General features: G+C 38.0%; 1 protein-coding gene across 1 annotated transcript; it reads right to left on the bottom strand.

The window, feature by feature from the left end:
- Positions 1 to 10,081: 10,081 nt before the first annotated feature.
- On the bottom strand, positions 10,082 to 25,415 carry Vbp1 (VHL binding protein 1). Its single transcript, XM_008842048.3, has 6 exons — positions 25,266 to 25,415; positions 23,096 to 23,220; positions 19,562 to 19,628; positions 18,283 to 18,381; positions 13,906 to 14,044; positions 10,082 to 11,117 (listed from the first exon to the last, which is right to left on the bottom strand). Exons 1-6 carry the CDS (start codon positions 25,353 to 25,355, stop codon positions 11,047 to 11,049), a joined length of 591 nt encoding a protein of 196 aa, XP_008840270.1. The 5' UTR covers positions 25,356 to 25,415; the 3' UTR covers positions 10,082 to 11,046.
- Between the last annotated feature and the right edge of the window lie 1,887 nt (positions 25,416 to 27,302).

Here is a 27,302-nt window from a genome sequence, read left to right as displayed (position 1 = left end):
GGGGGAAAGGCTAGCTCTCCAACATCTTCAGAGGGAGCTGCATAGCACCATTATTTGATCTTGGGCTTCAGGCCTCCAGAACAATGGAACAATGCATTTCTAGTTTTTCTTTAAGCTAAGCAATTTGTGGCACTTTGTAGTAACAGTCCTAGAAAACCAGTGCACCAACAGTATCATTGAAAACCAGAAAACTTGGTAAACATGGTCATAGTTACCTGGGAATAACATGCACTATCCGGGCCAGAGCTCAGCTGACTAGAGGCTACACCGGGAAATGATAAAAATACAGTCCCCTCTGCCCTGAAAATGCTTGTATCGCTTTGGCAAGGGTGAGGCTGGACTGATGGAGGATGGGTAGTTACTGGGTAGTGTAGGGGTACCAGTTGCAACAGAGTATTTTATATTTCCCTATTTTGTTTCATTATTTGTGTGTGTGTGTGTGTGTGTGTGTGTGTGTGTGTGTGTATATGAGAGACATGGCAGGTGTGGGGGGGCTTTGTGTGTGTGTGTGTGTGTGTGTGTGTGTGTGTGTGTACATGAGTGACATGGCAGGTGTGTGGAGGCTGAAGGACAACTTTTAGGAATCAGTTCTCTCCCTCAACTTTGTTGAGGCAAGGTCTCTCTTGTTTCTGTCAGTACACCATGTGATCTATGCTAGCCAGTATGAGCTTCCAGGCGATTCCGTTTCTACTTTGTAGGTCTCCACAGGAATGCTGAGATTATAGATGCTTGTCACCACATCTGGCTTTGTTCATATAGGTTCCAGGAATCAAACTGAGGTTGTCAATCTTGCATGGCAAGTACTTTTATGCACGGAGCCATCTTACCACCCCTTTTCCCAGTATACTGACTCACCTTACCTAAAGATACTGGTAAGTCAAACACAGCTTGTGTGATACTGATATTGGATTCAATTTCTCAATTTAATCCGAAATAAGTATGTAACAGAACATAGGGCTGTGAATACAAGCAAATGGTAAGGTTGGGTAGGATGTGCAAGGGAGCCTTCATTTGTCATTTCATCTGTACTGTGTAAAAAAGTGTGTATGTTACAAGCATGAGGTCTTAGGTTCAGTCCCTGATACCAGAAAAAAAAGATGTATGTCTGCAATACTACAATTTTGTAGAAATGTATTCTGAGTAAGGAATAAGGGGGCAGAAGGAAGCAGGATAACAACATTTATATTAAGCTTAGAATAGAGATACGGTATAGAGAGTGGTTGCCATGCCATTCTCAAAATAAATAATACCAATAATATATTGGTATTATTGGCAATAATGTGAATAATTGTGTCCCCTGTTTAAAAACTCTTCTACCCCTTTAAAAACTCTTCTAAAATATTTCAAATTAGATACTTTCAAAAATGTTTCTGACCACATGTGGTGGCTCATGCCTATAATCCCAGTACTCAGGAGGCAGAGACAGGAAGATCACTGCAAGTCTGAGGCAGCCTGAGCTACAGAAAACTAAACAAAAATCTTCCTTTGTTCATTAGCAGGAATGCAGGCAGTTTCCCTATTAATAGATATCTGGATCTGTCTCTGAAGCAGTTTAGGCTCCATCTATTTCCATAAATTCCTGATATAAGTAAATTTAAGCAAGAAGAAATGGGACAGGTGGAGGTTAAGGGTGAAGGAAGAGGGGGTAGGCGCTAGACAGTCAGGATAAGAAGCACACCACTAGAGAAGATCACCTAATCGCAAAGAAAGACAATGAAAGAGAGGGAGGGAGGGAGGGAGGGAGGGAGGGAGGAAGGAAGGAAGGAAGGAAGGAAGGAAGGAAGGAAGGGGGAGGGCGGGAGGGAGAAAGAAAGAAAGGTAGGTAGGAAGGAAGGAAGGAAGGAAGGAAGGAAGGAAGGAAGGAAGGAAGGAGCATGCTTTAACACAATCAGAAAGCAATTAACAAAATGGTGGTGAGAGGTCACACCTTTTCAATTATTACACTGAATGTAACTGACCAACCAGAGGAGAGGGGTACAGTTCAAAGGGAAAGTGTCTGTTGAGTATGCAGAAGGCCCGGGATTATAAACACATACATACATACTTTCTCCAATCAAAACACATAATGGCTGAATGGATTAAATAAGACCAGGGCTAGGGATGTAGCCCAGTGGTAGAGTACTTGCTTAACATGCACAAGACTCTGGACTCAATCCCAGCAGTGCAATAAAAACAGTAAGATCCATAAAGATAATAATTAATATACTACTGCCAAGAGACACAATATTTAAGAAAATATAGAAAGTGAAACATATACACTGCAAATATAAACCATGATACAGCAGATAGCTATAGTTATATCAAATAAAGTACTTTAAAGTAAAACAAACTGTACATGAAAACAAATGTTGTTATATAATAAGAAAAAATGGAGTCATCAAGAACTTATAGATATAAATTCATACGCACTCAAAAATAAAGCATGTAAATATTAGCATTTCTTACAAGAGAGACTACTTTGATATCCCAACTTCAAAAGTAGAAAGATAATCCAGACAGAAAATGAATAAAGAAACACTGAAGTTGAGTTACACCTTACACCAAATGGACCCAACAGACTTATATAGAATATCCCACCCAACAGCAACCCCTAATACACATTCCTGTAAGTTCATATGGAACATTCTCCAAGATGGACCATATACTAATCTAAAACCTAACAAATGTAGGCACACAGAAATTATATAAAATACCTTTTCTGGCCACAGTGGTATGAAAGTAGAAAATGATAAGATGTAAGTCAAAAAACTAACACACAAATTAAACAAGCTCCTAAACAACCAGTAAGTCAAAGAAATGAAAATGGAAACTTAAAAACACCTTGAAACACAGTTATGTCAAAATTTATGGGAGGCGGGAAAATCAGTTCTAAGAGGGAAGTTTACAGCAATAAATGAAAATATAAAAAGATTTCCAAAAAATATCCTAATATCATATCTAAAGGAAGTAGAAAAGCAAAAACAAATTAAGCCCAGAGTTAACAGAAGAAAAATAATATCACATCAGAAATAAATAGGGTTACAAAGAAGACTCAAATAAATAAAATCAATTGAAAGAAGATACTACAAATGAAACCACAGAAATGAAAATAACCAAAAGAGACTAATATGAGCAATTACACATAAATAAGATACTCTAGAAGAAACAGGGGACATACCTAGACGCATACAACATGCTTAGACAAAATGATGAGAAATAGAAAACCTGGACAGAGACCAAGTGTGGTCACAGCCACTTGGGAAGCCGAAGCTGAAGTATCACTTGAGCCCAGAGTTCCAAGACAGTCTGTGTCAACATAAAAAGGGAAAGAGAAGGACAAGGGGAAAGGGCAAAAGGACTGGAATAGAAACACAGTGGGGAAGAAAAGGACAGGACAGGACAGGACAGGACAGGACAGGGGAAAGGGAAAGGGAAAAGAAAACCTTAGCAGAACAACAACAAAGAAGTAAGGAGGATTCAATCAATAATCAAACGTCTCCCAGCAAAGAGAAATCCAGGACCTGAGGATTTCACTGCTGAATTCTACCAAACATTTAAAAATGAACTAATACTATTTTCTTAAATCGTTCCCCCCAAATGGAAGAGAAATGGATAGTTATCAGCTCATTTTACAAGGCCAGCATTACTCTGATTTTTTTTTAACCCCGACAAGGAGCTAAGGAGATGGCTCAGTCAATAAAATGTTTGCTGAACAAGCATGAGGACTCAATCCCTAGAACTCACTTAAAACGTGAGCATAGTGCTGTGGTCCCCACTGGGGAGGAGAAAGCAGGAGGATCCCTGGAGCTCACTGGCCAGTCAGTCTAGCCAAATCTCCTGGCCAGTACGAAATTCTGTCTCAAAAAGTATGGTGGGGGCTGGAGAGATGGCTCCAGTTAAGAGCACTGGCTGCTCTTGCACAGGACCCAAGTTCAGTTCCCAGTACCCACATGGAAACTAACAACTGCTCATAACTCCAGTTCCAGGGAATCCAATGCCCTCTTCTCACCTCCATGTCCACTGCACACACGTGGTAGACTTACAAGTATGCAGGCAAAACACTCATACACGTAAAATAAAAATAAGTCAAAACATTTTTAAAGGAAAAAATGTGGCAAGAAATTAAAGGATACCTTACTGAACCATGGCCTCCACATGTACATGCACATGCATGTAGGCGTGCACGCGTGCACACAGACACACACAACACACACAGGAGAAAAAAGTCAGACAATTATATTATGAGAAGATAATTACAGATAACTACTAAAACTGATTTTTTAAAGTTACAAGTTACAAAATCAATCTACAAAAATCAGAGGTGAACACTGCGGTACATGACTATAGTTGCAGCACTCTGGAGGCTTAGAAAGTATCGCCAAAAGTTCAAGGCCAGCTTGGGCTACCTAGTGAGACCCTGTCTCAAATAGAAAAAATAAATCCTTCACAAAAATCAGTACCATTTATATATGTATTGAGTTGTCTGAAAAAGAAATCAATAATCCAATTTACAACTATATAAAGTAAGAATAAATTTAAGCAAACAAGTGAAAGATAGTACACTTAAGAACTATGAAAGAAACTTGGGAAAATGTAAATAAATAAAAAGATACCCTGCACTCAAGGGTTAGAAAAATGCTGTTAAAATGTCTATATTCTCAAGAGCAATCTACAGATTCAATACAATGTCTTAAAATTCCAGTGTTTTCACAAAAATAGAGTAATTCTAAAGAGCATATTGAAGCACAAACACCACCCCCCAAGGACTCAAGCAGTCTTAAGCAAAAAGAACCTGAGGCATTACACTATCTGATTTCAAATAAAATACAAAAATAGAGTAATCAAAACAGATTGTTACCACATAAAAATAAATGCCATAGACCAAAGGGACTGAATATCCCAATACCCAAAAAGATACAAAATCAGTATATCAAAGCCACAATCAACCAAGAAAAGAAACAAGCTATGGAATGAGAGAATATACTTGTAAACCATACATCTGATGATAGGATAATAACAAAAATACATGGCCAATAAGAAATCCTGTCTCAAAAAGTACACTGTGGGCTGGAGAGATGGCTCTGGTTAAGAGCAATGGCTGCTCCTGCAGAAGACCAGGGTTCGAATCCCAGCACCCACATGATGATTAACAACTGTCCACAACTCCAGTTCCAGGGGATCCGACACCCTCTTCTGACCTCCATGGGCACTGCACAACATGGGCGCACTTATATGCATACAGACATAACACTCATACACATGAAACAAAAATAAAATAAATTTTTAATATATTAGGAAATGCAAACAACTTCATAGTAAATACGAAATTTAAGTAGGCAAAGGACCTAAATAGGAATTTTTCAAAAGATACACAGATGAACAATAATAAATGGCAAAATGATCAAAATCACTAATCATCAGGGAACTGTAAATCAAAACCTCTAGGTATTGTCACCTCACATTGTCAGGGTGGGTATTAAAAGATGAAAGATAAATGTTGATAAAAATGTGGAGAAAACCTTCTGTGCTGTTTCTGGAATAGAAATTAGTACAGCCATTACAGACAATAGTATAGAAGTTCCTCAAAAACGATCATATAATCTAGCAATCTTGCTATTGGGTATACATCCAAAGAAGAAAACTCAGCATGTACTACTCCCTTTCCCTGTACTCCCATGTTCCCTGCTGCATTACAATAGCTAACACAGGGATGTGGCTTAGTAGTAGAGCATTTGCCTAGCCTGATTAGTCCCTGAGTTCCATCATCACCAAACAAAACAAATAAATGGTACGCCATGTTCATTAGCTCATGCATGGATCAGGAAAGCATAGTACATATACATAATAGAATACTAACCAGCCATTAAAGGGATAAAATTCTGTAAAATACCAAAAAAAATCTGTTTGTGGCAACATGGATGGATCTAGAAGATAGTATGTCAAGTATCACACAATCTGTTTCATATATGGAATCTTAAAAAGTCAAACTCATAAAAAGGGGGTCAAATGATAGTTACCAGAAGCTAGAGAGTATAGGACTTGGGATGATAATGGTCAAATGATACAAAATTCTAATTAGGAGGAAAAAGCTTGAGAATGGAAATATGGTGAATACAGCGTGGTGACTATAGTTAATAACAATATTACATGTACTTGAAAATTGAGTACACTTTAAATGCTACCACTTCAAATAAGAGTATGAACACATGGGGCTGGGAATATAGTAGCAAACAAGCCTAACGAACTGAGTTTGAATTCCCAGAACCCATGTAAAATCCAAAGCAATACATAGCAGCATATGTCTGCAATCCCAGTGTGCTCTATTAAAATACGGGAGATAAAGACAGGAAAATCCCTAGAAGCTTTGCGGGCCAACAAGCCTGGCACAAGCAGTAGTAACAAGAGATGTTATTTCAAGGTGGAAGGTGAAGACTGGCACCCAGTGTTGTCCTCTGCCCAGACACATACATTCCTGCACTCACTCGCATGAATACCACAAAGAGAATCTGAAAGTATTAGCCTGCTTCTTACCATAATAAAATAACCTGAGATGAGCTACTTTATACAGATTTTTTTTCACTTAGTTTTAGAGGCTGAAAGTTCAACTGGTATAAAGCAGCCTTGGCAAAAAGCTACCTGATTGCATCACTTCATGGTACCAAGAGTAAGCCCCTAAGTGCCATGCTTCCTCCAGCAAAACTACATCTCCTAAATCTCCACAGAGTCATCAGTTGGGAACCAAGTGTTCAAATACTTGGGGCTTATGGAGGACATTGTCATTCAAACCACCTGAGTTTGGTTCCCAGCACTCACAGTGGTTGGCTCACAAAGGCCTGTACCTCCAGCTCCATGGTATCCAACAACCTCATCTGGCCTCTATAAAAACTTGCACTTGCGTGAACAACCCCCTCTCTGACACACACACATCTACACATAACTAAAACTAAATCTTTTAAAACTGCAACTGTGATCCAGGTATAGTACAGGCCTGTAATCCCAGCAGTCAGTAGGCTGAGACAGGACGGTTCAAATTCAAGATCAAGATGGGCCTAGGCAACATAGTGATATATTGTCTCAAAAACTAAATAAAAAGACAGGGAGAGAATACTGGACTTCCTAACTGATGACTTATTGTTCACATAACCTGGTCCTTCAGACTAGGTTAATTTGTCCTACCAAAGGACCTTAAAAGAGAAGCGGGCTAAGGACAAAACATAACCCATCATTTACAAAATATCCCACTGGTTACATGGTATGTCCCAATCCCCCTTTCTCTTTCACGGTGTAGAAATGACCTTGACTTAGCTTTCTAGCATTGTTGCCCTAGAAAGCAGAATTTAGACCATCAGCTATATGACCAGGCAAGCCTATTTCTGGTAAAATGTCCTGAACCCAAGTAGGAAGGTCTGTGAATAAACAAATACCGTCTAGGGAACACAACTTGAATTCTGCATGCAGTGTATTTGTCCTTGGCCAGGATTCAGGAATACTATAAATACAGGGACTATTAGGAGTGATCCCTAATAGATTCTGAAGACACACTACCCATTTGTATAGCCTATAGAGACTGCTGTGATAATCCCCAAGCTGGCACTGAGCCCTAAGACCACCCCCTGGCATGTTCCAGCCCTTCAAAGTAAATTAGTATCAGGCATGGTCTTTACAGGTTTGGCTAGTTTTTGTAGTTGAATCTAGAACCAGCTATGTTGCTCATGTGTTCAGTAGTATCTTCAAGAGCAACCCCATTCTACACTACTGCCAAGCAAGCACAGACATGGGTATGCGATAACAGCCAACAAATCAAACCATAGAAAACTGGGTTAAGATCCTTAAAGGGACCACTGAAGTTTCAGACTAAGAATGACAAATGTACAGAGACAATGTTTAGTCATTGTGGAATTGAAAACATTTCTATCATACTTAGATATCTATTTCTCAAAAAGTAGCATGCCATAGTACAGAGGTAGGAGTTTTGGCCAGAAGTCAGATCTGTCATAGTCTGTAAATGCTTCATGGCACTGAACAAGTCGCTTCCCCTATAGACATCGCTATCTTTATACTGTGGGGACGTTTAGTACAAATCAAGGAAAAGAAATCTGAGTACAGGAAAATGTTATATAACAAAACAGCTGGATGAGAAAAACATCAGTTTGACTTGTGTCAGCTTTAAAGGTGCACAAAACACCCATGATCCTGGGCTCTTGTCTGCTAGTCTTAGTTAACAATGCTTTATTCATTTCTCAAAGTATCTTACTATTCATCAGTCTCTGTATGAAACACGCTCTTAACAAAATAGCTGTTAACTTGACAGTAAAATGCCAGAATTTTTGACTCCTTAAGTCCATTTTTGGTAACCTAAATTTAAGAAAAAGCCTTATATAAATAAAAACAAACTGAATTACTTGGGTAAATTTTAGACATCATCCCATATTTAATAATAAAATGACTTTACTGTGTCTCGTAAGATTACTATGAAACCAGTAAAATGTTTAAGAGTATTAGCTTGGCCTAGTGGCTCATGCCTGTAATCTCTATACCTATGTATCTATAAATGTATACATAGAAAAAGAATGGAAGCTGAGCAGAGGGGTGCTGATTAAGGGAGAAGTGGGGCATGGTGGCACACACCTATAATCCTAGTTCTTGAAAGGCTGAATCAGGAAGATCATGAATTTAAGGCCAATCTGGGATCTACAGTGAGTTTCAAGACAACCTAGCTACAGACTGACACTAATCAAGGGAAGTAGAGAGGGAGGAAGAGCAAGATGGAAGGAGACTGGCTGGTTAAGGATTACAAGTAGAACTTAAACATGTTTTTCCCCTAGTTTCCAACTTTTCTCAAATGAACACCCATTTTAGCATGGAAAATGTTTAAATGGAAGTTGCACATCAAGTTTCGTAGCCAATCTTTGGCCCGGATACTTTCTCAGTATATTGTGCTATTAAGCTTGAAGACGTATCAAATCAGGATGGTTACATTATCCTAAAAATGTACGTCATTATAAGAGAAATGATTTGGCAGAGGAAAGATTAAATATCTTTCCTTAACAGGGCCTAATAGTGCTCATGGAACATATTAAATAAATATTTGTTGAATGATTACTTTGATGTGTGTCATATAAGCCATTTTCACTAGAGCTTTGTTTCTTCACATTCCTTACATCACCTAAAAATTCCTATTTGTAGCTTCATGGAATTCTAAGACAAAATAGATGACCAGAGAAAAGAAAAATCATTCCTATAATATTGAGACATTCTGTAACAATATACCTATTATAGTATGGGGAAAATAGCTCAAACTTCAAATTGTAAAATTTTGGAAATTTATGAAAGAAAAACTGAATCAAGGAAGTTTAATAGGGGACTGGAGATGGCTCAGCAGTTAAAAATGGCTGCTTTTGCAGAGAACGTATGTTTGACTCCCAGCACCCACACGGCAACTAACAACTGTCTATATTTCCAGTTCCAGGGGATTCAATGTCCTCTTCTAACCTCCATGGGAAATACATGCATGGATGCACCTACAGATATGCAGCCAAAACACTCATTCACATAAAAATAAATTTTTTTAAAAAGTTCAGTATCTTTCAAATTAAAATCTTGTTTGCTTCTGTGTTCCTTCCAAAAAAGACTTTTCTGTTGTTTATAATATAAGCTCTCAGATTATACTAGTTATGTGCAAGTAAAAAAACTTCACAAATATGTGAAGAGATTCATGTTTTTTAGAAAGATATAATCTCAATATTTTTCTCGTAATAAAAATTATGTTAAAATTCTAACCAGTGAGGTCTAATACCCCAAAATATTAGGATGTGAGTCTTTTAAGGAATGAATACATCATAAGGGCTCTGCCGTCACAAATGGCATTATTGCTCTCATAAAAGGCACAAGGGAGTTCCCTCGTCTCACCATGTAAGGACACAATAAGGTGCTGTTTATGAATCCAAAAGTATCCCTCAGCAGAGGAAAGTACCTCAATTTTGGACTTATCAGTCTCCAGACCCATGGGATACAAATGCTTATTTTAGCTGGTTTATGGTATTTGTTATAGCAGCCCAAACAGATTAAGACAAATAACATGAAAAAAATATGTCATGCCACAGTCTGAACATCACTGTTTTAATAACATGAAATACAAGTACAAGACATTGTACAAGTATACTTTTTACTACATGGAGATGGAATAACACACATGTGTTTTTTTTAACCAGAATTTGTATCGCCAAGTGCTTTTGCCAGAGTACCAATGGCTTTCCACAGAGATTTTACTATTCCTATGCAGTTTTATCATGAATAAAAAAAGCTCACAACTCTTTCAACCAAGGCAGATTTAAATTTATATTAATATTCCTGTTCAAAATGCTTTGGAGAACTGTTAGTAAAACAAAATTACCTTAGCTAAGAGTTTTGAATGGGTAGTGTTATCTCACATTGACCAAAATCTCCCTTATGTTGGCATTGTAAAGATAGTGCACTTATTTAGGGTCAAAAGTGTATGTCAATAGCCCTCACACTGTGTAGGAAAGCAAATGACCATTTTCTGAAAAGTCCAGAATATAAAACCTATTGGTTAAGCAGTAATGTATGAAACCCCATTTACAGAAGACAATAGCAACAAAAGATGATAATGTCCTACAAGAACTAAATAAAAACAACTTTAGAAGTATTGGAACAATCTGTCTTTCCTGCCTTTAAAAGGTTTACCACATCAAGTGAGAGTAGCATTAATCAATAAAGAAAAAGGAAACTGTGCTGGTGTCTAGCATTCAGCCTCCATAGCATTCCTCACAGTTTTTGGCCACTTCAGTTAAGAGTTGTCTTATGACAGATAAAACAAAAGCAGAATTAATCTTGTTGGGAAGTACGAAAAAAAAATACTGTTAATGTCATAAAATATTTGAAAGCAATCTGTTTTCATAAATAAATAAAATGCTGTTTCTTAAGTTTTAATTGTTCTTGCTGTGAGAAAAAAAAGTCACTCAACATTACATCAATCTTTAAGGATAAACATTGGATTATTTAACATAACATGTTTGGAAACCCAAACCACACTTTCAGTCGCCAGAATTATACTTTGTTCTTGGTAGAATCATCTTTGTTTCTTCTTTTTACATCCCAATTATACACCCTGGCCATATCTGCAAGAATTGTCAAAGAAAATGCAAATGCAATTCTAAAGATAACATACGAAATGACTATTTACTCAAATACAATGAACCAAAGACACAAACACAAATACTAGTGACAACTATTGTTGGCAGCCATGTTGCTATACTATCAGCTACTAAGAAAACAGTGGAATTATATTCTACCAAAACCAAATCAAAACTTCCAATTGCTTAGCATATCTAGTGAACTATGGTATTATACATAATACAGTTTTTTGAGACAGCATCTTACCATTGCTCAGGCTGGCCAGGAACTCATAGGCTCAAATGATCCTCCAACCTCAGTATCTGAAACTATAGGTATACACCACTGTGCCTCGCTCAATTTTTTTTTCTATTCTTTTCTTATTTCATCCATGAAATTTCAAAGCTCACTCAACACATATCCTGGCATAAAATATTAAAATTAATAAAATTATCAAAAAATGTTATCTGTTGCCCTTCCTTGGGTTTAACGGACACTTTATTTTACTAAGCATCTACTACGTTTGACTAGGCACTGCAAATCCTTGGCTCGTGGATTTGCAGGAGTCCCTTCCCTCGTGGAGTTTAGATTCAGTAGAACTCACTCTAGCATCTGTATACCTCTCTACTTCTCTAATATACACAGTATATTAGAAATAAATGACATTTCTCTAAGATTCTATGAGTCATCTCAGATGACTTTCTTTTGGTTCCTATAACTAAGTCATTAGAACTCATTTTTCTCTCATAATTAACAGGTTTTCCTTTCCACAAGGTCTGTTCCTCTTAGGTTCTTGAGATCTTAGAGCTGGATCAGGGGTTCATGTCACTTGTCAGATGATGATCCCTGCACTAGGCTTCAAGCAGGCCTATTTTCCTCACCAAGACACTAAGTATCTACTATATGCCACATGATAGAGGAAAGTTCTGCTACACTTGAAGAGCTCAGGAAAATAAGGTACTATGTGCAAAGTTGGGAAACAAAAAGAATCATCCTGACAGATTAGAAACATGTTGAGGAATGATCTGCTGCTTAAACTGAGATATGATGGATAAAGAAATATCCCCAGGTAAAAAAGGGTAAATCATTTCAGGTAGAAGGAACAAACACAGGAAATAAAAAAGCCCTGGGGCATTTGGGGGTAAAGAAAACAATTAGAGTTATTTAGAATCTGCAGTGCACTAGGGAAGAAGCAAGTTAGGAAGTGTTTATAACATGACATGACTCTGGCTGATCTATCAGAGGAGACTGGGGAATAAGTAATACTGAAACATCAAAACCAGAGGACTGAAAATAAGATATGTGACTTGGTAAATTCATGCTGGAGATATTGTGAAGAACCAATCTACTATGCGTACAATCTTAGAGCACCAGAACTACAGCAACAGCATTGTATAGAAAGCTTCATGGGGAAAACATGACAAAAATCCAGTGATTAAATAACTTGGTGAAGAAGAGAGAAGTATGTAAGATGGCTCCCAGGTGTTTGTCTTGACTGTGTGTGACAGCAACAGGAAGAGAGAGATCAGAAAATGTCTTGGGCCGGGCGGGCGTGAAGGTGCACACCTTTAGTCCCAGTACTTGAGAGGCAGAGGCAGGCGGATCTTTCTGAGTTCAATACCAGCCTGGTCTATAGTGAGTTACAGGTCACGTGGGGCTACAGGGAGACCGTCTCAAAAAGACCAAAAAACCAAAGTCTTGGTTAGCTTTAGCTGTCAATTTAACACAGCCTACAGCCATCAATCAGACTAGCCTATGGACATATCTTTGGGGAACTGTCCTCATTGTTAGCTGATATAGAAGGGTCCATTCAATTGTGGGAAGCACCACTCCCTTGGTAGGTGGTCCTGGACTGTGGAAGAAAGGCAGCTAGGCAAGATGAGCAAGGCAACAAGCAGCATTTTTTAATATGGTTTCTGCTTCAAGCTCTTGCCCTGACTTCCTTCAATGGGCTATAACTTGGATATGTAAGCCAAATAAATCCTTTCCTCCCCTAAGTTGCTTCTGATCAGTGTTTTATTCCAGCAACAGAAAGGAAACTAGATCAGAGCGGGAAAGCAAAGAACTTACCATCAGCATTCCTCCTGCCCCCAAAGTTTCCCCCATCTCAGTTCTCTCTACTGATATAAATTCTAAACTCCCTTTAAAAACAGCCTGTTTTACCTTCTAAACAAAGCCTTCCCCATTAATTCCAGCTCACATCTATCATTCCCAAACTTCAAATTACTTTGATACTAAGTACATGAACCTATTTACAGTTCTATGAAGTTATAATGGAACTATATCATACGTGCAATTTTAATATGGAAAGACCTTGGCGTCCCTTTTCCCTCCACCAATTTTCATGCCCCATAAAACTTAGCAGACTTGCAGAAGTCACAAAGATTCTTTTTTTGAGACAGGGTCTCACTCTGGAGACCAGGCTGACCTCAGACTCATGACAATCCTGTTGCTTCAGCCTCCCAACTGCTGAGATTACAAACATGAACCACAGCATCTAACTTATAGAAAACCCTAAACGTCTATGAAATTAAGTTATTTAACTAATTATAAAGGTGTCTTCATAAATATATTTGGGGAAAAAAGAACTTATTCACCAGTGTGAAGCTGCTGTGTCCACATTTCTACATTCCAAATTCATTAATTTATCTGTAAACTTATTCTAGTAAGATACTTATTATCTTGTAAAATCGTAAATTCACATTTGTGTTAAGATCATTCTTCCCATTAAAGCAATAAGAATATTTTTTAATCTTTCTCCATTCTTCCCTTTGCTTTTTTTTTAAAGGATATTGACTTCTGTAGTAGTAAATTGATCTCGAAGAAAGTCAAGGTCTTCCTCAAGAGAATCAAGATTCTTTCTGGCAGTCGATAAATTCTTTTCCAACAGTGCCTGAGCTTCATCAATATCATATTCAAGCATCACATTAGCCTGAAGAGAAAAGTCATAGCAATTAGTCAACCATGCCCATAGTGCTTTCTAGGTTAGGGCAAGTGTCTACAAACTGAAGCCCTTTTGCCAAACCAGTATGCTCTTGTGCTTTCCTGCCACAGCAGAGCACTACAACAAAGACCATGTGGCCTGAAAAATAAAATTATTACTATTTGATCTTTTACAGAAAGCTTGTTGACCCCAGAGTTAAAGAATACACATAGCATACATTATATAATTTAATTCTCCTAACAGTAACTGGTGAGGCAAAAGTTACAGTCTTTAAAGTTAAGAGAACAGAAACTCATTGTGCTCACATAGCTACAAAAGAAATGAGAACCATATAAATGAAGGAATCAAGAACCAGTATTTTTTTAAATATTTTATTTATTATTTTTATTTCATGTGTGAGTGTATTGCCTGCATGTATGTGGGTGCACCCATGTCATGCAATGCCACGGAAGTCAGAAGAGGGCTTTGGATTCCCCTGGAACTGGAGTTAAGGACAGTCTGTAGTAGCCATGTGGTGCTGGAAATCGAACTCAGGTCCTCTGCAAGAGCAGTCAGTGCTCTTAACCACTGAGCCATCTCTCTAGCCCCAAGAACCAATATTCTTAAATACAAAATTTTGTCTTTCTACTTCCTTCATAGGAAAATATATAAAATAGAGTTCTAGCTGAATTCATTTAAATAGCTATTTCTGAGCTTTAGATAAAATAACAAAATTTTTCAAAATGCTTTCATTATCTCCATTTGATTGGGTAAAAAAAAAAAAAAAAAAAGAACTTCTACGAACTGTCCCTACTACTCCCACAGATGAAAGGGGAGAACTGAGGTACTACATCTAAAATTCCAAAGATCTGCTGTTACTAGCAATATTCAGGAATACATATTGGGACATTTCATGTTGTTCTTGTCACAAATGAGGTGACAAATAAATACAACTACTTAAGGACTGAATATAATAATTATTTTCAGCCTATAATAATTACACAACTATGTAGATCAGGCAGACTGGCTCTGATCTCACAGAGAGCCACCTGCCTCTGCCTCCCAAGTGCTGGGATTAAAGGTGTGCACCACACCCAGACTCACACTGCTTATTTTTTACAAGTAAAAGATAGAATACATTTAGGACATTTCATGCACGACAAAAATATTCATCGTTCATTCAGCAAATACTCTATGTGAGATATTTCTGCTTAACTGATTGATTCTCTCCTCAAATACAACTTTCTCAGTCCCTCCACTTGACAGATGTCTCAAGACTGGCACGTTCAAAACATAATTCACAAATTACCCTACAAACCTAGCTCTTCCCTATTCTTCACCCCTCAGTAAATAGCACAGCTACATACATAGTGGCTCAAGTCTTAGGACTCATTCTTGTTTTTTTTTTTCTTTTCCTTAGTCTACATTCTGGCAGTTATGAGGACAAAACAATTCCAGGAACAAGGCTGGGACAACAGGAAACTCTCTAGTAAGAATTACCAAAGGGGCCTATATCATTCCCACATGAGGATGAATTCCAATTGAATCAGATATTTACATGCAAATGATGACACCATAAAAGTACAAGACCAAGTCACAGATAAGTTATTTTTTAACACTGTCATAGTTTTTCTAGAGGCAATGAATAAGGAAAGTACTTTGTAACTAATTTTCCCTAATATAGAGAGCTCTACAAATTTAAGTAAAAGACTAGTAGTCCAACAGGAGACTAGGCAAATGAATACGACATGGTTGCATAGAACTATAATCCCAGGCCTTAGGAAGCAGAAGCAGGAGGATCAGCAGTTCAAGGATACTCTCAGCTACACAGTTTCAAACCAGTCTTTGGTACATGAGACCTTGTCTCTTAAAAAGAACAACAACACCGGGCATGGTGGCGCACGCCTGTATCGCAGCACTTGGGAGGCAGAGGCAGGCAGATCTCTGTGAGTTCGAGGCCAGCCTGGGCTACATAGTGAGTTCCAGGACAGCTGAGGCTACATGGAGACCCTGTTTCAAAAAGACAAAAACAACAACAACAACAAAAACCAAGAACAACAACAACAACAACAAAAACTAGGTAAAAGATATTACCAAAGTTCACTGTAAAAAAAATACAGTGTTAGGCATATAGTTTAGTGGCAGAACATTTGTCTAGCATGCTCAGGATGCTCAGTTCAATCCCAGTACCACAAAAAGAAAAGAAAAAAATGAAGGGAAATAGAAATAGCTCACAAACATTATAGAAAATAAAGTGAAGAAAGTATTGTTCACCTATACACTAACATAGATTAAAAGTCTGAAACATCACAATGCCACGAAGGTGGAAATATAGGCATTAAAATGATGGCAATGAAAATGTATGGTCCTTATAGAAGGTAATTAGGTGATATAAATGAAAATAAGCTCCCTTGAGGTAGCAATTCTGTAGTCACATACACATACACATGCACCACCTGCAACATCAGCACAGAACCCTAAGGTCCATTAACAGAAGACTTGTTTTATTTATTTATTTATTTATTTATTTATTTATTTATTTATGGCATAGCCACATAAAGTAGTTATAAAAGCATAAGAAATAGAAAGAAATATCAATACACAAAATCACAATACACATCGTAAACTGAAAAAGGCAAAAGGCAGAACAGTGTGCCTATGTGCACAGTATGTTACCATGTCTGTAAAAAGAAAGGAAGGAGATAGTCTTGTCCATGTATGTGTAAAATTTCTCTGGAAAGATACCAAGAAATAAGACTGCTGATTACTTAAAAGGAGCATACACTGTGGTAATGAGAAATAGACTTTTCATTGTATGTTTTGGGTAAAGACTTAATGTTTTAATCTTTATCTCTGAGAATGGAAAGTACCAACTAACGGTATTTGGAAGTGGGGCCTTTGAAGGGTAATTAGGTTTATATGAGGCTATGAGAATGGGGCCTTCATGATGGCATTAGTAGCTTGAAGAAGAGAAAGCTATGTTAGTATGCTTTCTAGCTCACCATGTAATGTTCTCTGCCATGTTATGATATAGGCTGTGGCCGTCACCAGATACTGGCACCATGCTCCTAGATTTCCCAACCTCCAGATAGATGACTCAAATGAACTTCAATTTTTTATAAATTACCCAGTCTGTGATATTCAGGTATAGAAAGAGAAAATGGCTAATACAGTGCTTCTGTTTTAATTACCTTTAATAACTCACAAATGTATTAACTATCAAAAAGTATTAAAATACAGCATAACAGCTCATGGCTATTATCCCAGAACTCAGGTGGCTGAGGCAGGAGGATTGCAAACTCAAGTCCAGTCTGTGCTATATAGTAAGACTTTGTCTCAGAAAAGCAAAAGCAAACAGAAAAAGTTCACGCCTATTCCAGTACTCAGAAGGAAGAGGCAAGAGGATCAGGAGTTCATGGTTCTTATAATCCTTTCCCCCTTAAATTTAGAGGAATGTTCTAGAACTATTACATTCTTATAGGCAAAATAACAACCAAAAAAATCATTTATCAGAACTCAGCAGCGCTATTTTACTTCTATTGCTCTTCTTATGTGAATGTGTGTGTGTGTGTGTGTGTGTATGTGTGTAAGTGCAGGCAGAGGACAGAGAACCTTAAGCATCATCCTCAGGAAGGCTGCCCACGTCCTTGGAAACAGTATCTCTCACTGGCCTAGAGCACCCTAATTAGGTCAGTGAATCCCAGGAGTTGTTCTGTCTCTGCCTCCCAAGGGCTGGGATTAACAGTACACATTGTCATCTATTTTTACACGGGTTCTGGAAATTGAACTCGGGTCCTCATGCTTGCAAAGTAAGTGCTTTACCAAGTGAGCCACATATCCCCCAGCTCTCTTTCTTTTGTTATATTTAAAAGAGATAAAACATTAACTAGAAAAGTAGCTGGGTATAGTTACACACCTGTAATCCTGGAAGTTGGTAAGCAGAGGAAGGAGGATTTGTGAGTCTAAGGACAAACAGCTACATAGGAGATCCCATCTCGAAAAACCAAGGACAACAACAACTAGAGGAATAGGTTTGGTCAGTTTTGTCTTGACTGAGAAAGACTTCAACATAAATAATCTTTAAACACTACTAATTCCAGTTGGTTTCTAATAATGACTATTTGAACTATGCACTTTCACTCTTTCTGAAATCAAAGGGAGATAACACATCTCAAACAATACTGTTTTGCTGGTCAAAAAAACACTGGTTTATAAATATGTTAGCTGTGGTTTTAACATTTACTTACCCCCAACCACAGACACACTTTATCAGTAGGAGGAACCGAAGCTTTGCAGTACAAGTTATCTGCCAGTAAGAATCTGGTCTCCATTGAATTGGTGGATTCCTTTATAAAAATGATAGTATCACAAACAGGTTAAGTTGATATAGAGGTTATAAAGGAAGAATCCTATATCTGAACCCAAGACATTTAAAACAGTATCATTAACCAAACTAAATGTAATGGTAAAAGAAACGAATACAAAATAGATGGGTATAGGCTCTGATTATTAGCTGCATTAATTTGGCATGCCATTATTTATTCATGTCTCAGGCTCTTCATGTATAAAATAACAGTCTCTGCATCTTATCTATGAAGACAGTGGTAAACAATGACCACACACACACACACACACACACACACACACACGCCCCTACATGCTTAGCAGAGAGTACTCTAAACAAACTGTGAGAATGAGCTATATAATTGCTACGTTGGTGCTACATGCCCAACAATCCGTTTCTGAAGTCTCTTACAAAGTTGATCACACATAATAAAGTTTTAGAAATGTAGTTCTACCAGTCAGGCAATTAATCCTTTGTGCATAAAATCTTTTTAATATGGTATGTCAATGAAATTTAACCCTTACAACTTGCTTTTATTTAATGAATACTGGATTATGAAAAACTTCGAAGACTCTCAAATTTAGTTCTGCCAGTAAGTAAATTTATGTGGTACTGGTCAAGTATAACAACCCTCTGTAATAGTTTTCTTAACTGGGAAACAAGAACCTGAAACAGTAATCTCGAAGATGATTTCCAACTCTATAAATCTTGAACTCTCTCCTTATTCTTATGAGTATGACAAGAGCCATTAACAAAAAAACATAGCCAGATGTAAGATGTTGTAGTACCTGCCCTTAATCTCAGGACTCAGGAGGCAGAGAAAGGCAGACCTCTATGAGTTCTAGGCCAGCCTGGTCTACATACTGAGTTTCAGGCCAACTGGGGCTACACGGTGAGACTGTTCTCAAAAAACAAACAAACAAAACTCCTAAATGCTACCTTGGAATACAACATTTTTCTAAAAAATATCTAACATCATTTCTGATTACACACAAAGTAATCCATGTAAGGGTCTTAGACTTAAACTTGATTTTAGGGGAAAGCCACAAAGCCACCATTTTAAGAGAAGTTCACTATTTGTTAACATTAATCAAAAACCAGTGACCAAAGAGTCAAGAAAGAACAATCTCTCTGTCAAACAATTCTAGTTTGTTCATATTTGCAAACAAAAACACACTTACTTTTTTCTTCTGCATGTACTTTAGAATTTCCAAAGTCTGCTTAATTTCAGGAATTTGACCTTTCAGCCTATGAGAAAAAGAACAAAGGTTAACATAGTACTTCGCAAGCAAAAATAAACATCAGGACAGTCTTCCCATCTTTGCATACAGATGTATTACTGAAGACTATTCACAAATATAAACTATTTAAGATATTTATAAAAACTATCTTTTTTTTTTTCTTTTCTGTTTTTTGGAGAAAGAGTCTCATTGTATACCACTGGCTGGCCTGGAATTTGCTATATAGGACAGGCTGGCCTCAGAGATCGTTTGCCTCTACTTCCCGAGTGAGTGCTAGATTAAAGACGTGCACTACCATGCCTGGTAAATAAAACAAAATATATTTAATATGCATAGACTATTAAACATACAGACATTTAATTAAAATGTTTACAATGTGAAGCTAGAGAGACGACTCAGAGGTTAAGAGCACTTGCTGCTCTTGAAGACCCAAGTTTGGCTCCCAGCATCTACATGGCAGTTCGCAACCAACTGTAACTCCAGTTACAGGTGATCTATCACCCTCTTCTGACCTCAGAAAACACAGCACACAAATGGTGCACATAGATACATACAGGCAAAACAATTATAAACATAAAAATATATATTTATGATATAATATAAATATATATACAAGACATAATGTACAAAGCCTTATTTTAGGTGTCAAACTCCTTGCTGTTACTTGACATTTCTAGAAAAGACCACATTCTGCATAAGTGAGTCACAGGCTCTGCATTTGGTTAAACTTTCATTTTAAATAGATTAATTTTATAACTAAGTATTAAAACAACACATATTCAGATACATCTCAAATTTGAAAACCTCAATCACCTATCTAGTATTGCATGGGGCTGTTCTAAGTAAGCATACTCTGTACATGTATATCATGATTAGCCAAATATCAGATAAAACACAGTGATATCTTCTCAGTGTATACACTTGTCACATTGTAAAAAATAATAATAATAATATACACACACACACACCAAAAAAAAAAAAAAAATCACCTGAGGACTGAAGAGCATTGGCTGCTCTTGCAGAGGGCTCAGATTCAATTCCCAGTACCCGCCATCTTCAATTCCAGAGGATGTGATACCCTCTTCTGGCCTCATAGGCATAGTACACAAGGGTGCACTTACATACATATGCAAAACATTTATGTAAAATAAATATATAAATATTTTATAAATAAATAAATAAATAAATAAATAAATAATGTGAATGCCCTCTGAATCACCCTGGGTGAATCCCTTTTGTTTCTTTCTCTGGCTAAAATTTGAAGAACTGTGTTGAAAGAGAGTGGCAAGAAAAGATCTTTGTCTTTTCCTTCTCGGCTCATGGCTGTCTTCATTATTATCATTCCAGGGAGTGAGGAGAGCAAAGCTGTTGGGAGCCAGTTCTTGTCATTCTCAACTTGGCCCTCTCTCAGCCTCTTGCTAATGTTTTATTGATAGATGGATAGTAAATACACAGATGATAGGTAGGTAGGTAGGTAGGTAGGTAGGTAGGTAGGTAGATAGATATAGACTCACATAGAAAAGGAGGAAATCAAATTAACGCTGTATATTGAAATGGATGGATGGATGATGGAAGGATGATGTATATAGATAGATGACAGATGATGATGATAGATAGATAGATAGATAGATAGATAGATAGATAGATAGATAGATTCACATAGAAAAGGAGGAAATCAAATTAATCTTGTTTGTAGGTAATATTCTACACCTAGAAAACCCTAAGATCTCTACCAAAAGACTCTTAGAACTGGTAAGTCTATAGCCATCCCACTCTGAACACATGGAATCTCCTCTGAACTGATGAACAAATTTGGCCAAAAAACTATAGCTTTTTCTATACACCAATAATGATTTCACTGAGAAAGAAATCAGAAAATAAATCCTGTTCACAACAGCCTCAAAGAAATAAAACACATTGGAAAAAAAAAAAAACCTGACCCATGAGGCAACAGACTTCTACAATGAAAATTATAAAATACCAGATTTTCATGGATGAGCAGAATTAATATTGTAAAAATGGTTATAATGCCAAAATGATCCATAGATTCTATGCAAATCCCATCAAAATTCCAATAACATTCTTCACAGAAATATAAATTACAATCCTAAAATTTATATGGAAAAAAAAACCCTCAAATGACTGAGGCAATCTTGAACAAAAAGAATAATTCCTCACAAATTCACAAATCATAATAACAAAAAAAATAGCATGGTATCGCACAAAAACAGACATGTAGACCACTAAAAGAACAAACCCACATAGCTGCAACCACCTGATCTTTAACAAAAGTGTCAGAAACATGATGGAGAAAAGACAGCCTCCTGAACAAATGGTGCTGAAAACACTGAACGTCCACATACAGCAGACTAAAATCATACCTCTATCATACTGTGCAAAAGTGAAAACTTAAAAGCATCAAGAGCCTTAAAGTAACAGCTGGCATTCAAAACTACTACAGGAAAACATTAGGAAATATTTCAAGATACTGACATAGGCAATAATTTAATCAATAGGATTCCAGTAACTCAAAAAGTAAAACTGAAAAACAGGATTGTATGAAATTAAAGTGCTCTGCACAACAAAGGAAACAATCAGAAAAATAAAAAGACAGCATACAGAAGGGGGAAAATATTTGCCAACTATTCACCTTCTCAGGGTATTAATTTCTAGAATATATAAAGAACTCAAAAAATAATTCCAAAGAGCAAGTAATCCAATAAATAAATGGACAATGATTTGAGCCTTGTTGGAACCTGTTTCAAAATAAAAAATATAAAGAAGGGCTGGGGATACTCAAAGGTAGAATACTTGTCTAGCACAAATGAGGCCCTAAGTTCAATCCCTAGTATAACAGGAAAAAAAGCCAGACAAGGTGGGACACACTTATACTTCCAGCACTTGTGAGGTGGAGGCAGGAGGATCAGGAACTCAAGGTCATCCTTGGCTATATAAGTAGTTCTATACAGTCTCAGCTACATGAGACCTCAAAAAAAAAAAAAAAAAAAAAAAGAAAGGCCAGGCAGGAAAAAAAGGTACCTGTTGGTAAGACTACAAAATTATATCTTCTATACAAAACAATATAAAGGTATCTCAGAAAACTAAAAATGAAGCCAGAAAAAATGGCTCAGCAGGCAGAATCCCTTGATGCATAAGCCTTACAACCTGAGTTCAATCCCCAGAACAAGATGCAGCCATAAATAAGAATGAAAAGATGTCATTTGCAACATCATTGATGGAACTATAGATCATCATGTTAAACAAAATATACCAGACTGAACTAGAACAGAGACTATTAAGAAAGTGTAGTTGGCAGGAGGGCAAGAGACGACATCAGGGAAGGTGAATATGATCCAAGCACAGTATTTGATGTATGGATATGTCAGAGTAAAAGTCATGAACTTATACAATTTATATGTATTAATAATTATAATAACCATAAAGTTTTTTAAACACAGAAATTGTTACAATTACCTCCTTTTTTTTTGAGCAAGGTTGAGTTCCATAAACTTATACTTCTGGTATTGTTCATCCAGCTTCTTTAATACCGTATCTGCAGTCTCATTCCCAGGCTGCTTCATGAAAGAATCTACATCTTCCTTCAGTAGCAAAGATAATATATTACAAATTTTAGAATACATATAACAAATTTGATTTTGACTATTTTGTTTTTAAAGTGTAAAAGAACTTGATTTCTCTCCAAAGGCTTGTTTTTAACTAAAAATGTAATTATAAAGAGTTAAAGATGGGCTGGAGCTCAGTCAATATAAGGCCCTAGCTCAATCCCAAGTACTGCCAGAAGAAAAGATAGAGTGGACATGGTAGTACAGTCTGTAACCTCAGAACTCAGAAAGTGAAACCAGAAGGATCAGGAGTTCAAGGCCACCCTCAGATATATGGCAAATTTAAGGTCGACGACACTTAACTAAACACCTATTATATTTGCAACACCATAAGCACGCTTTGATTTTCTTAACTGTAAACACTCATTCCTATTTCAGATAAAGAAACAGGCTCAAAGTGGTAAAGTAGTATGTACAAGGATAAGCAGCAATTGGGAAGCAGGGAGGTCAGGGTTGAAATCCTCAGTAATATAGAATTTCACATTGTTTCACTCCTATTCATTTTGGAACATAAAAATAATTGTCGCGGGGTGTGGTGGCGCATGCGTTTAATCCCAGCACTTGGGAGGCAGAGGCAGGCAGATCTCTGTGAGTTCAAGTCCAGTCTGGTGTACAAAGTGAGTTCCAGGCCAGCTGGGGCTACAGGGAGACCCTGTCTCAAAAAGACAAAATAATAATAATAATAATAATAATAATAATAGTGTAAAATTTGAACTGCTTATTGCCCTTACTTCACTAGATTTCTGAATGTTTAGCTGAATATTGTGTCATATAAGGCACAATGGAAATTCAATTATATACATAATTACAGGCTTATGTATCAAGTACTGTGTTGGATCAGGAGCAATAATCCCACAAGAGAACTACCTCACTTTCCTCTTAAGTGCAGAGCATGACAGTAGAGGCTCTGAAGCCCTCCTGACTGCCCACATTCAAATTCTGGATTTTATACCTATGTGATCTGGGGCAAGTTATTCAGGCACAGTTTCTCAATTTCACTATCTACATGTACAAAATGAGAATGACAACAGCAACTTCCCTTCTAGAGTTTTGTAAAATCTCTAAGAAAATGTCTAAACCGCAGCAAATATTATTTCATGTTAAAATCAGTTGAGAGTTATTTTAAAAGGCACAGCTCATTGAGACTACACAAAATAATAATTCAACACCAGCGATCGTAACAAAAAGGTAGAATATACCTTTTGGTACAAACCCAAAGGTCATGGTAAACTTCGTTAGTTTATAGTAAAACTACATGAGGAAAGGCAAATAATGCTGGCCTGGAAAACCAGCTCAAGGTTTTCCTTTAGTTACTCAAATCGTTTTCTAAAATGATTTCTAGAACAGCTTGACGGAAAAAAAAAAAAAGAGTAAAACTTCTACATCTTTCTTTTTGAACTTGAGTTGGTCTCCCTATTAAATGAAATCTCCCAATCGCGTTCCCCACCAAGTCTCAGCACTGTGTACAATTTGTTCTCTATCAAACAGCTTAAACGATGCCATTAAAACCACACATCAAATAACCGGTTAGCACTGCTTAGGGCCTCAGGTGTTTATATCAAAACATACAAGGACTTCACACTACTTTCCAACATCAGTGTCTTCTTCCATTTCCAAGGAAACGGACCAGGACATCTCAAGGATTAGGTGCCACTCCACATCCACACCTTACACTTGTTCTGCCTACTCACTGCATTGTACTGTAAACGTCCAGTTCCTCAGACCCGCTTTTTTGCAGGCCAACAGACACCAGGCAGCAGCCGGACAGTCCCGAACGATGCCGCGAAGGATGCCCCGCCGCAACCCACGTCACGACCGGCTACTGGCCCCCAATCCTCCTCCCCGCGCTTGCTGCTCTTCTAAAGTCTTCTAGGGCTTAAATTCTTCAAGCACTCCGCGCAGGGCCAGGGCGCGGCGGCCAGGTGCTCCATCCCCCGACCCATAGCTCAACTAACAGCCCAGGCTTGGGTGGGGTTGGAAAGCCGTCTTAGACAAAGGTGCCAGGTAACATCGACTCTTACCACAAACACTGCCTCAGGAATCCCCAGGTGGAGCCGCCGCCCACTCCCAGCAGCCGCTTCCATACCACAACCGTCCTTTGCAGTAGCCATCTTGAAAAAGCCTCGGCACGACTATCAACCTTCCGAGGGACTGGCCGTCAGTGATCAGTGATTAGTGCATTTGCACGCGAAAGACCCGCCTCCCTGCCTGTGAGACTGCATATTCATTGGTGCTTTTGGGTAGGAACCGCCCTACTGCCGCTAGCGGTATCTAGGTGTTTATTAGCTGTAAGCATAAGAGTGACAAGCATAGGGGACACGGCAGAGGGGCAGGAGCTGGAGGAAAAACCAATACCAACGCCTGTGAGACGGATGTTGGCGATTTGGGGACTGGGCCGGGCTAAAGCCCTGGGAATCCACATCACGCCAGACCCCACCCCTATCCCAAGATGGAAAGCAGTCTCGGGAATTCACTTCTGGAGCAACCCCAATTCCGTATCAGACACCCGATTCGGAGTGGAACCGCTGGACTTCATTTTATAATAAATACCCCGCCTGTTGCATGAGTCGTTCTCAAAAGCCATTTTTAAAAAGAATTTTGTCACCCTTCAGGCAAAAGCTTTCGAACCTTTGTGTTTTACATCCCAAATCTCAAGAAATATGCCTAAACTTGTAGGCCCAAGGACTTCCCCCAACATTGTTTGCCACAACAATCCTTCAAATGTTATCAATAACCCGGACATGGTGGCATAAGCACGACATGAGATCCTGTTTCCAAATAAAAGCAAATATATCATTCAGATCCAATTACACGTTGGTAATCTGTTTTAAAGATTTGTTTATTTTTATGTGCATGACTTTTATCTGCGTGTATGTATGTGCACCTTCTGCTTGGGGAGGCCAAAAGAAGGTGTCAGATCCCCTGGAACTGGAGTTACTAATGGTTATGAGTTTTCTTAGGGGTACTGGGAACCAAACCCAGGTGCTGTTAAATGAAGAGCCATCTCTCCAGCCCCCAAGACGGTACCTTTTTAAAAAAGATTTATTTGTGAGGGTGGGAGTTGGCAGTAGGAAGGTGGTGCGGGAGAGGTGCCAGGGGAGGACAGACATGGGCTTGTTAGATTTAGGAGACAAGAAAAAGGAAGGAGTTTAGAGTTTAGAAAAAACCAGAGCCAGACCTGCAACCAGCAAAGAAAGTGTTCTTGTATCCAGAGAACACAGTGGAGGAATGAGGGCATCCGCATTGAAGGGAAGGGCAGTCTGGACTTATATAGGAACTCTGTTCAACACAGCTGCAAGAATTAACTTAGTGTCAGGGTCTGGTGTCTTTGAGGGTCTCTCTCCCAGCTTTGTTTTTTCAGACAGGCGTGCTATCTTAAGGCACTAAAGGAGACAAGATGGCTCCCTCAGTACAGGAGTGACCAGCTGAAAAGGCTTGAGCAAGGCCAGGCTGCCAATTTAGGGCCAGTTAGCTACTTTAAGGGATTTAGGCATTCCCCAATGACATTCTATCAGGCGTTCAATCTCTCAGAACTTAAATACAAGCATCTCTGAATCGAGAGATGTGCATACTGGGATCCTAATTCCGGTCTTCTGCCTGAGCAGTAAGCGCTCTTAACCATTAAGTCATCTTTCCAGTCCCTGGTGTATTTTCTGACATCTAATCCCTGTATTTGTCCCTGCCTTTTCCTTTCACTGAACTGTTTGCCAGTGAAGCAGGGCTTCTTCCCCTCCATGAGGATACCTAAGTAACGACAGTGGGACGTCTATCACCCTTCTCATAGGCAATCATTATTACCCATTTGTCTCCATAGAAAATATATATCATGGGAGAAAGAAAGTGGAGAATTAGGGAGGTATGTGGGTGGGTATGCTCAAAGTACAATATACACTCGTATAACATTTTTAAAGTAATTTTTAAAATAACTAACAACAGAAAAAAACAGAAAATATATGGTCATACATATTGTTGGGTAGCTATTTCCTCAGAATGTTTCCATGTTTCTTTGTGGAAGGAGGTAGGAGGCTCATAAGACTCAGCAAACTAAATTTACAAAG

The sequence above is a fragment of the Nannospalax galili genome, unplaced genomic scaffold (assembly GCF_000622305.1).
Source record: "Nannospalax galili isolate Female #2095 unplaced genomic scaffold, S.galili_v1.0 scaffold880, whole genome shotgun sequence".
In the NCBI taxonomy this organism is placed as follows: domain Eukaryota; kingdom Metazoa; phylum Chordata; class Mammalia; order Rodentia; family Spalacidae; genus Nannospalax; species Nannospalax galili.
Note: the sequence above shows the minus strand (reverse complement) of the source record. Positions and strands in the feature narration are given on the sequence as shown.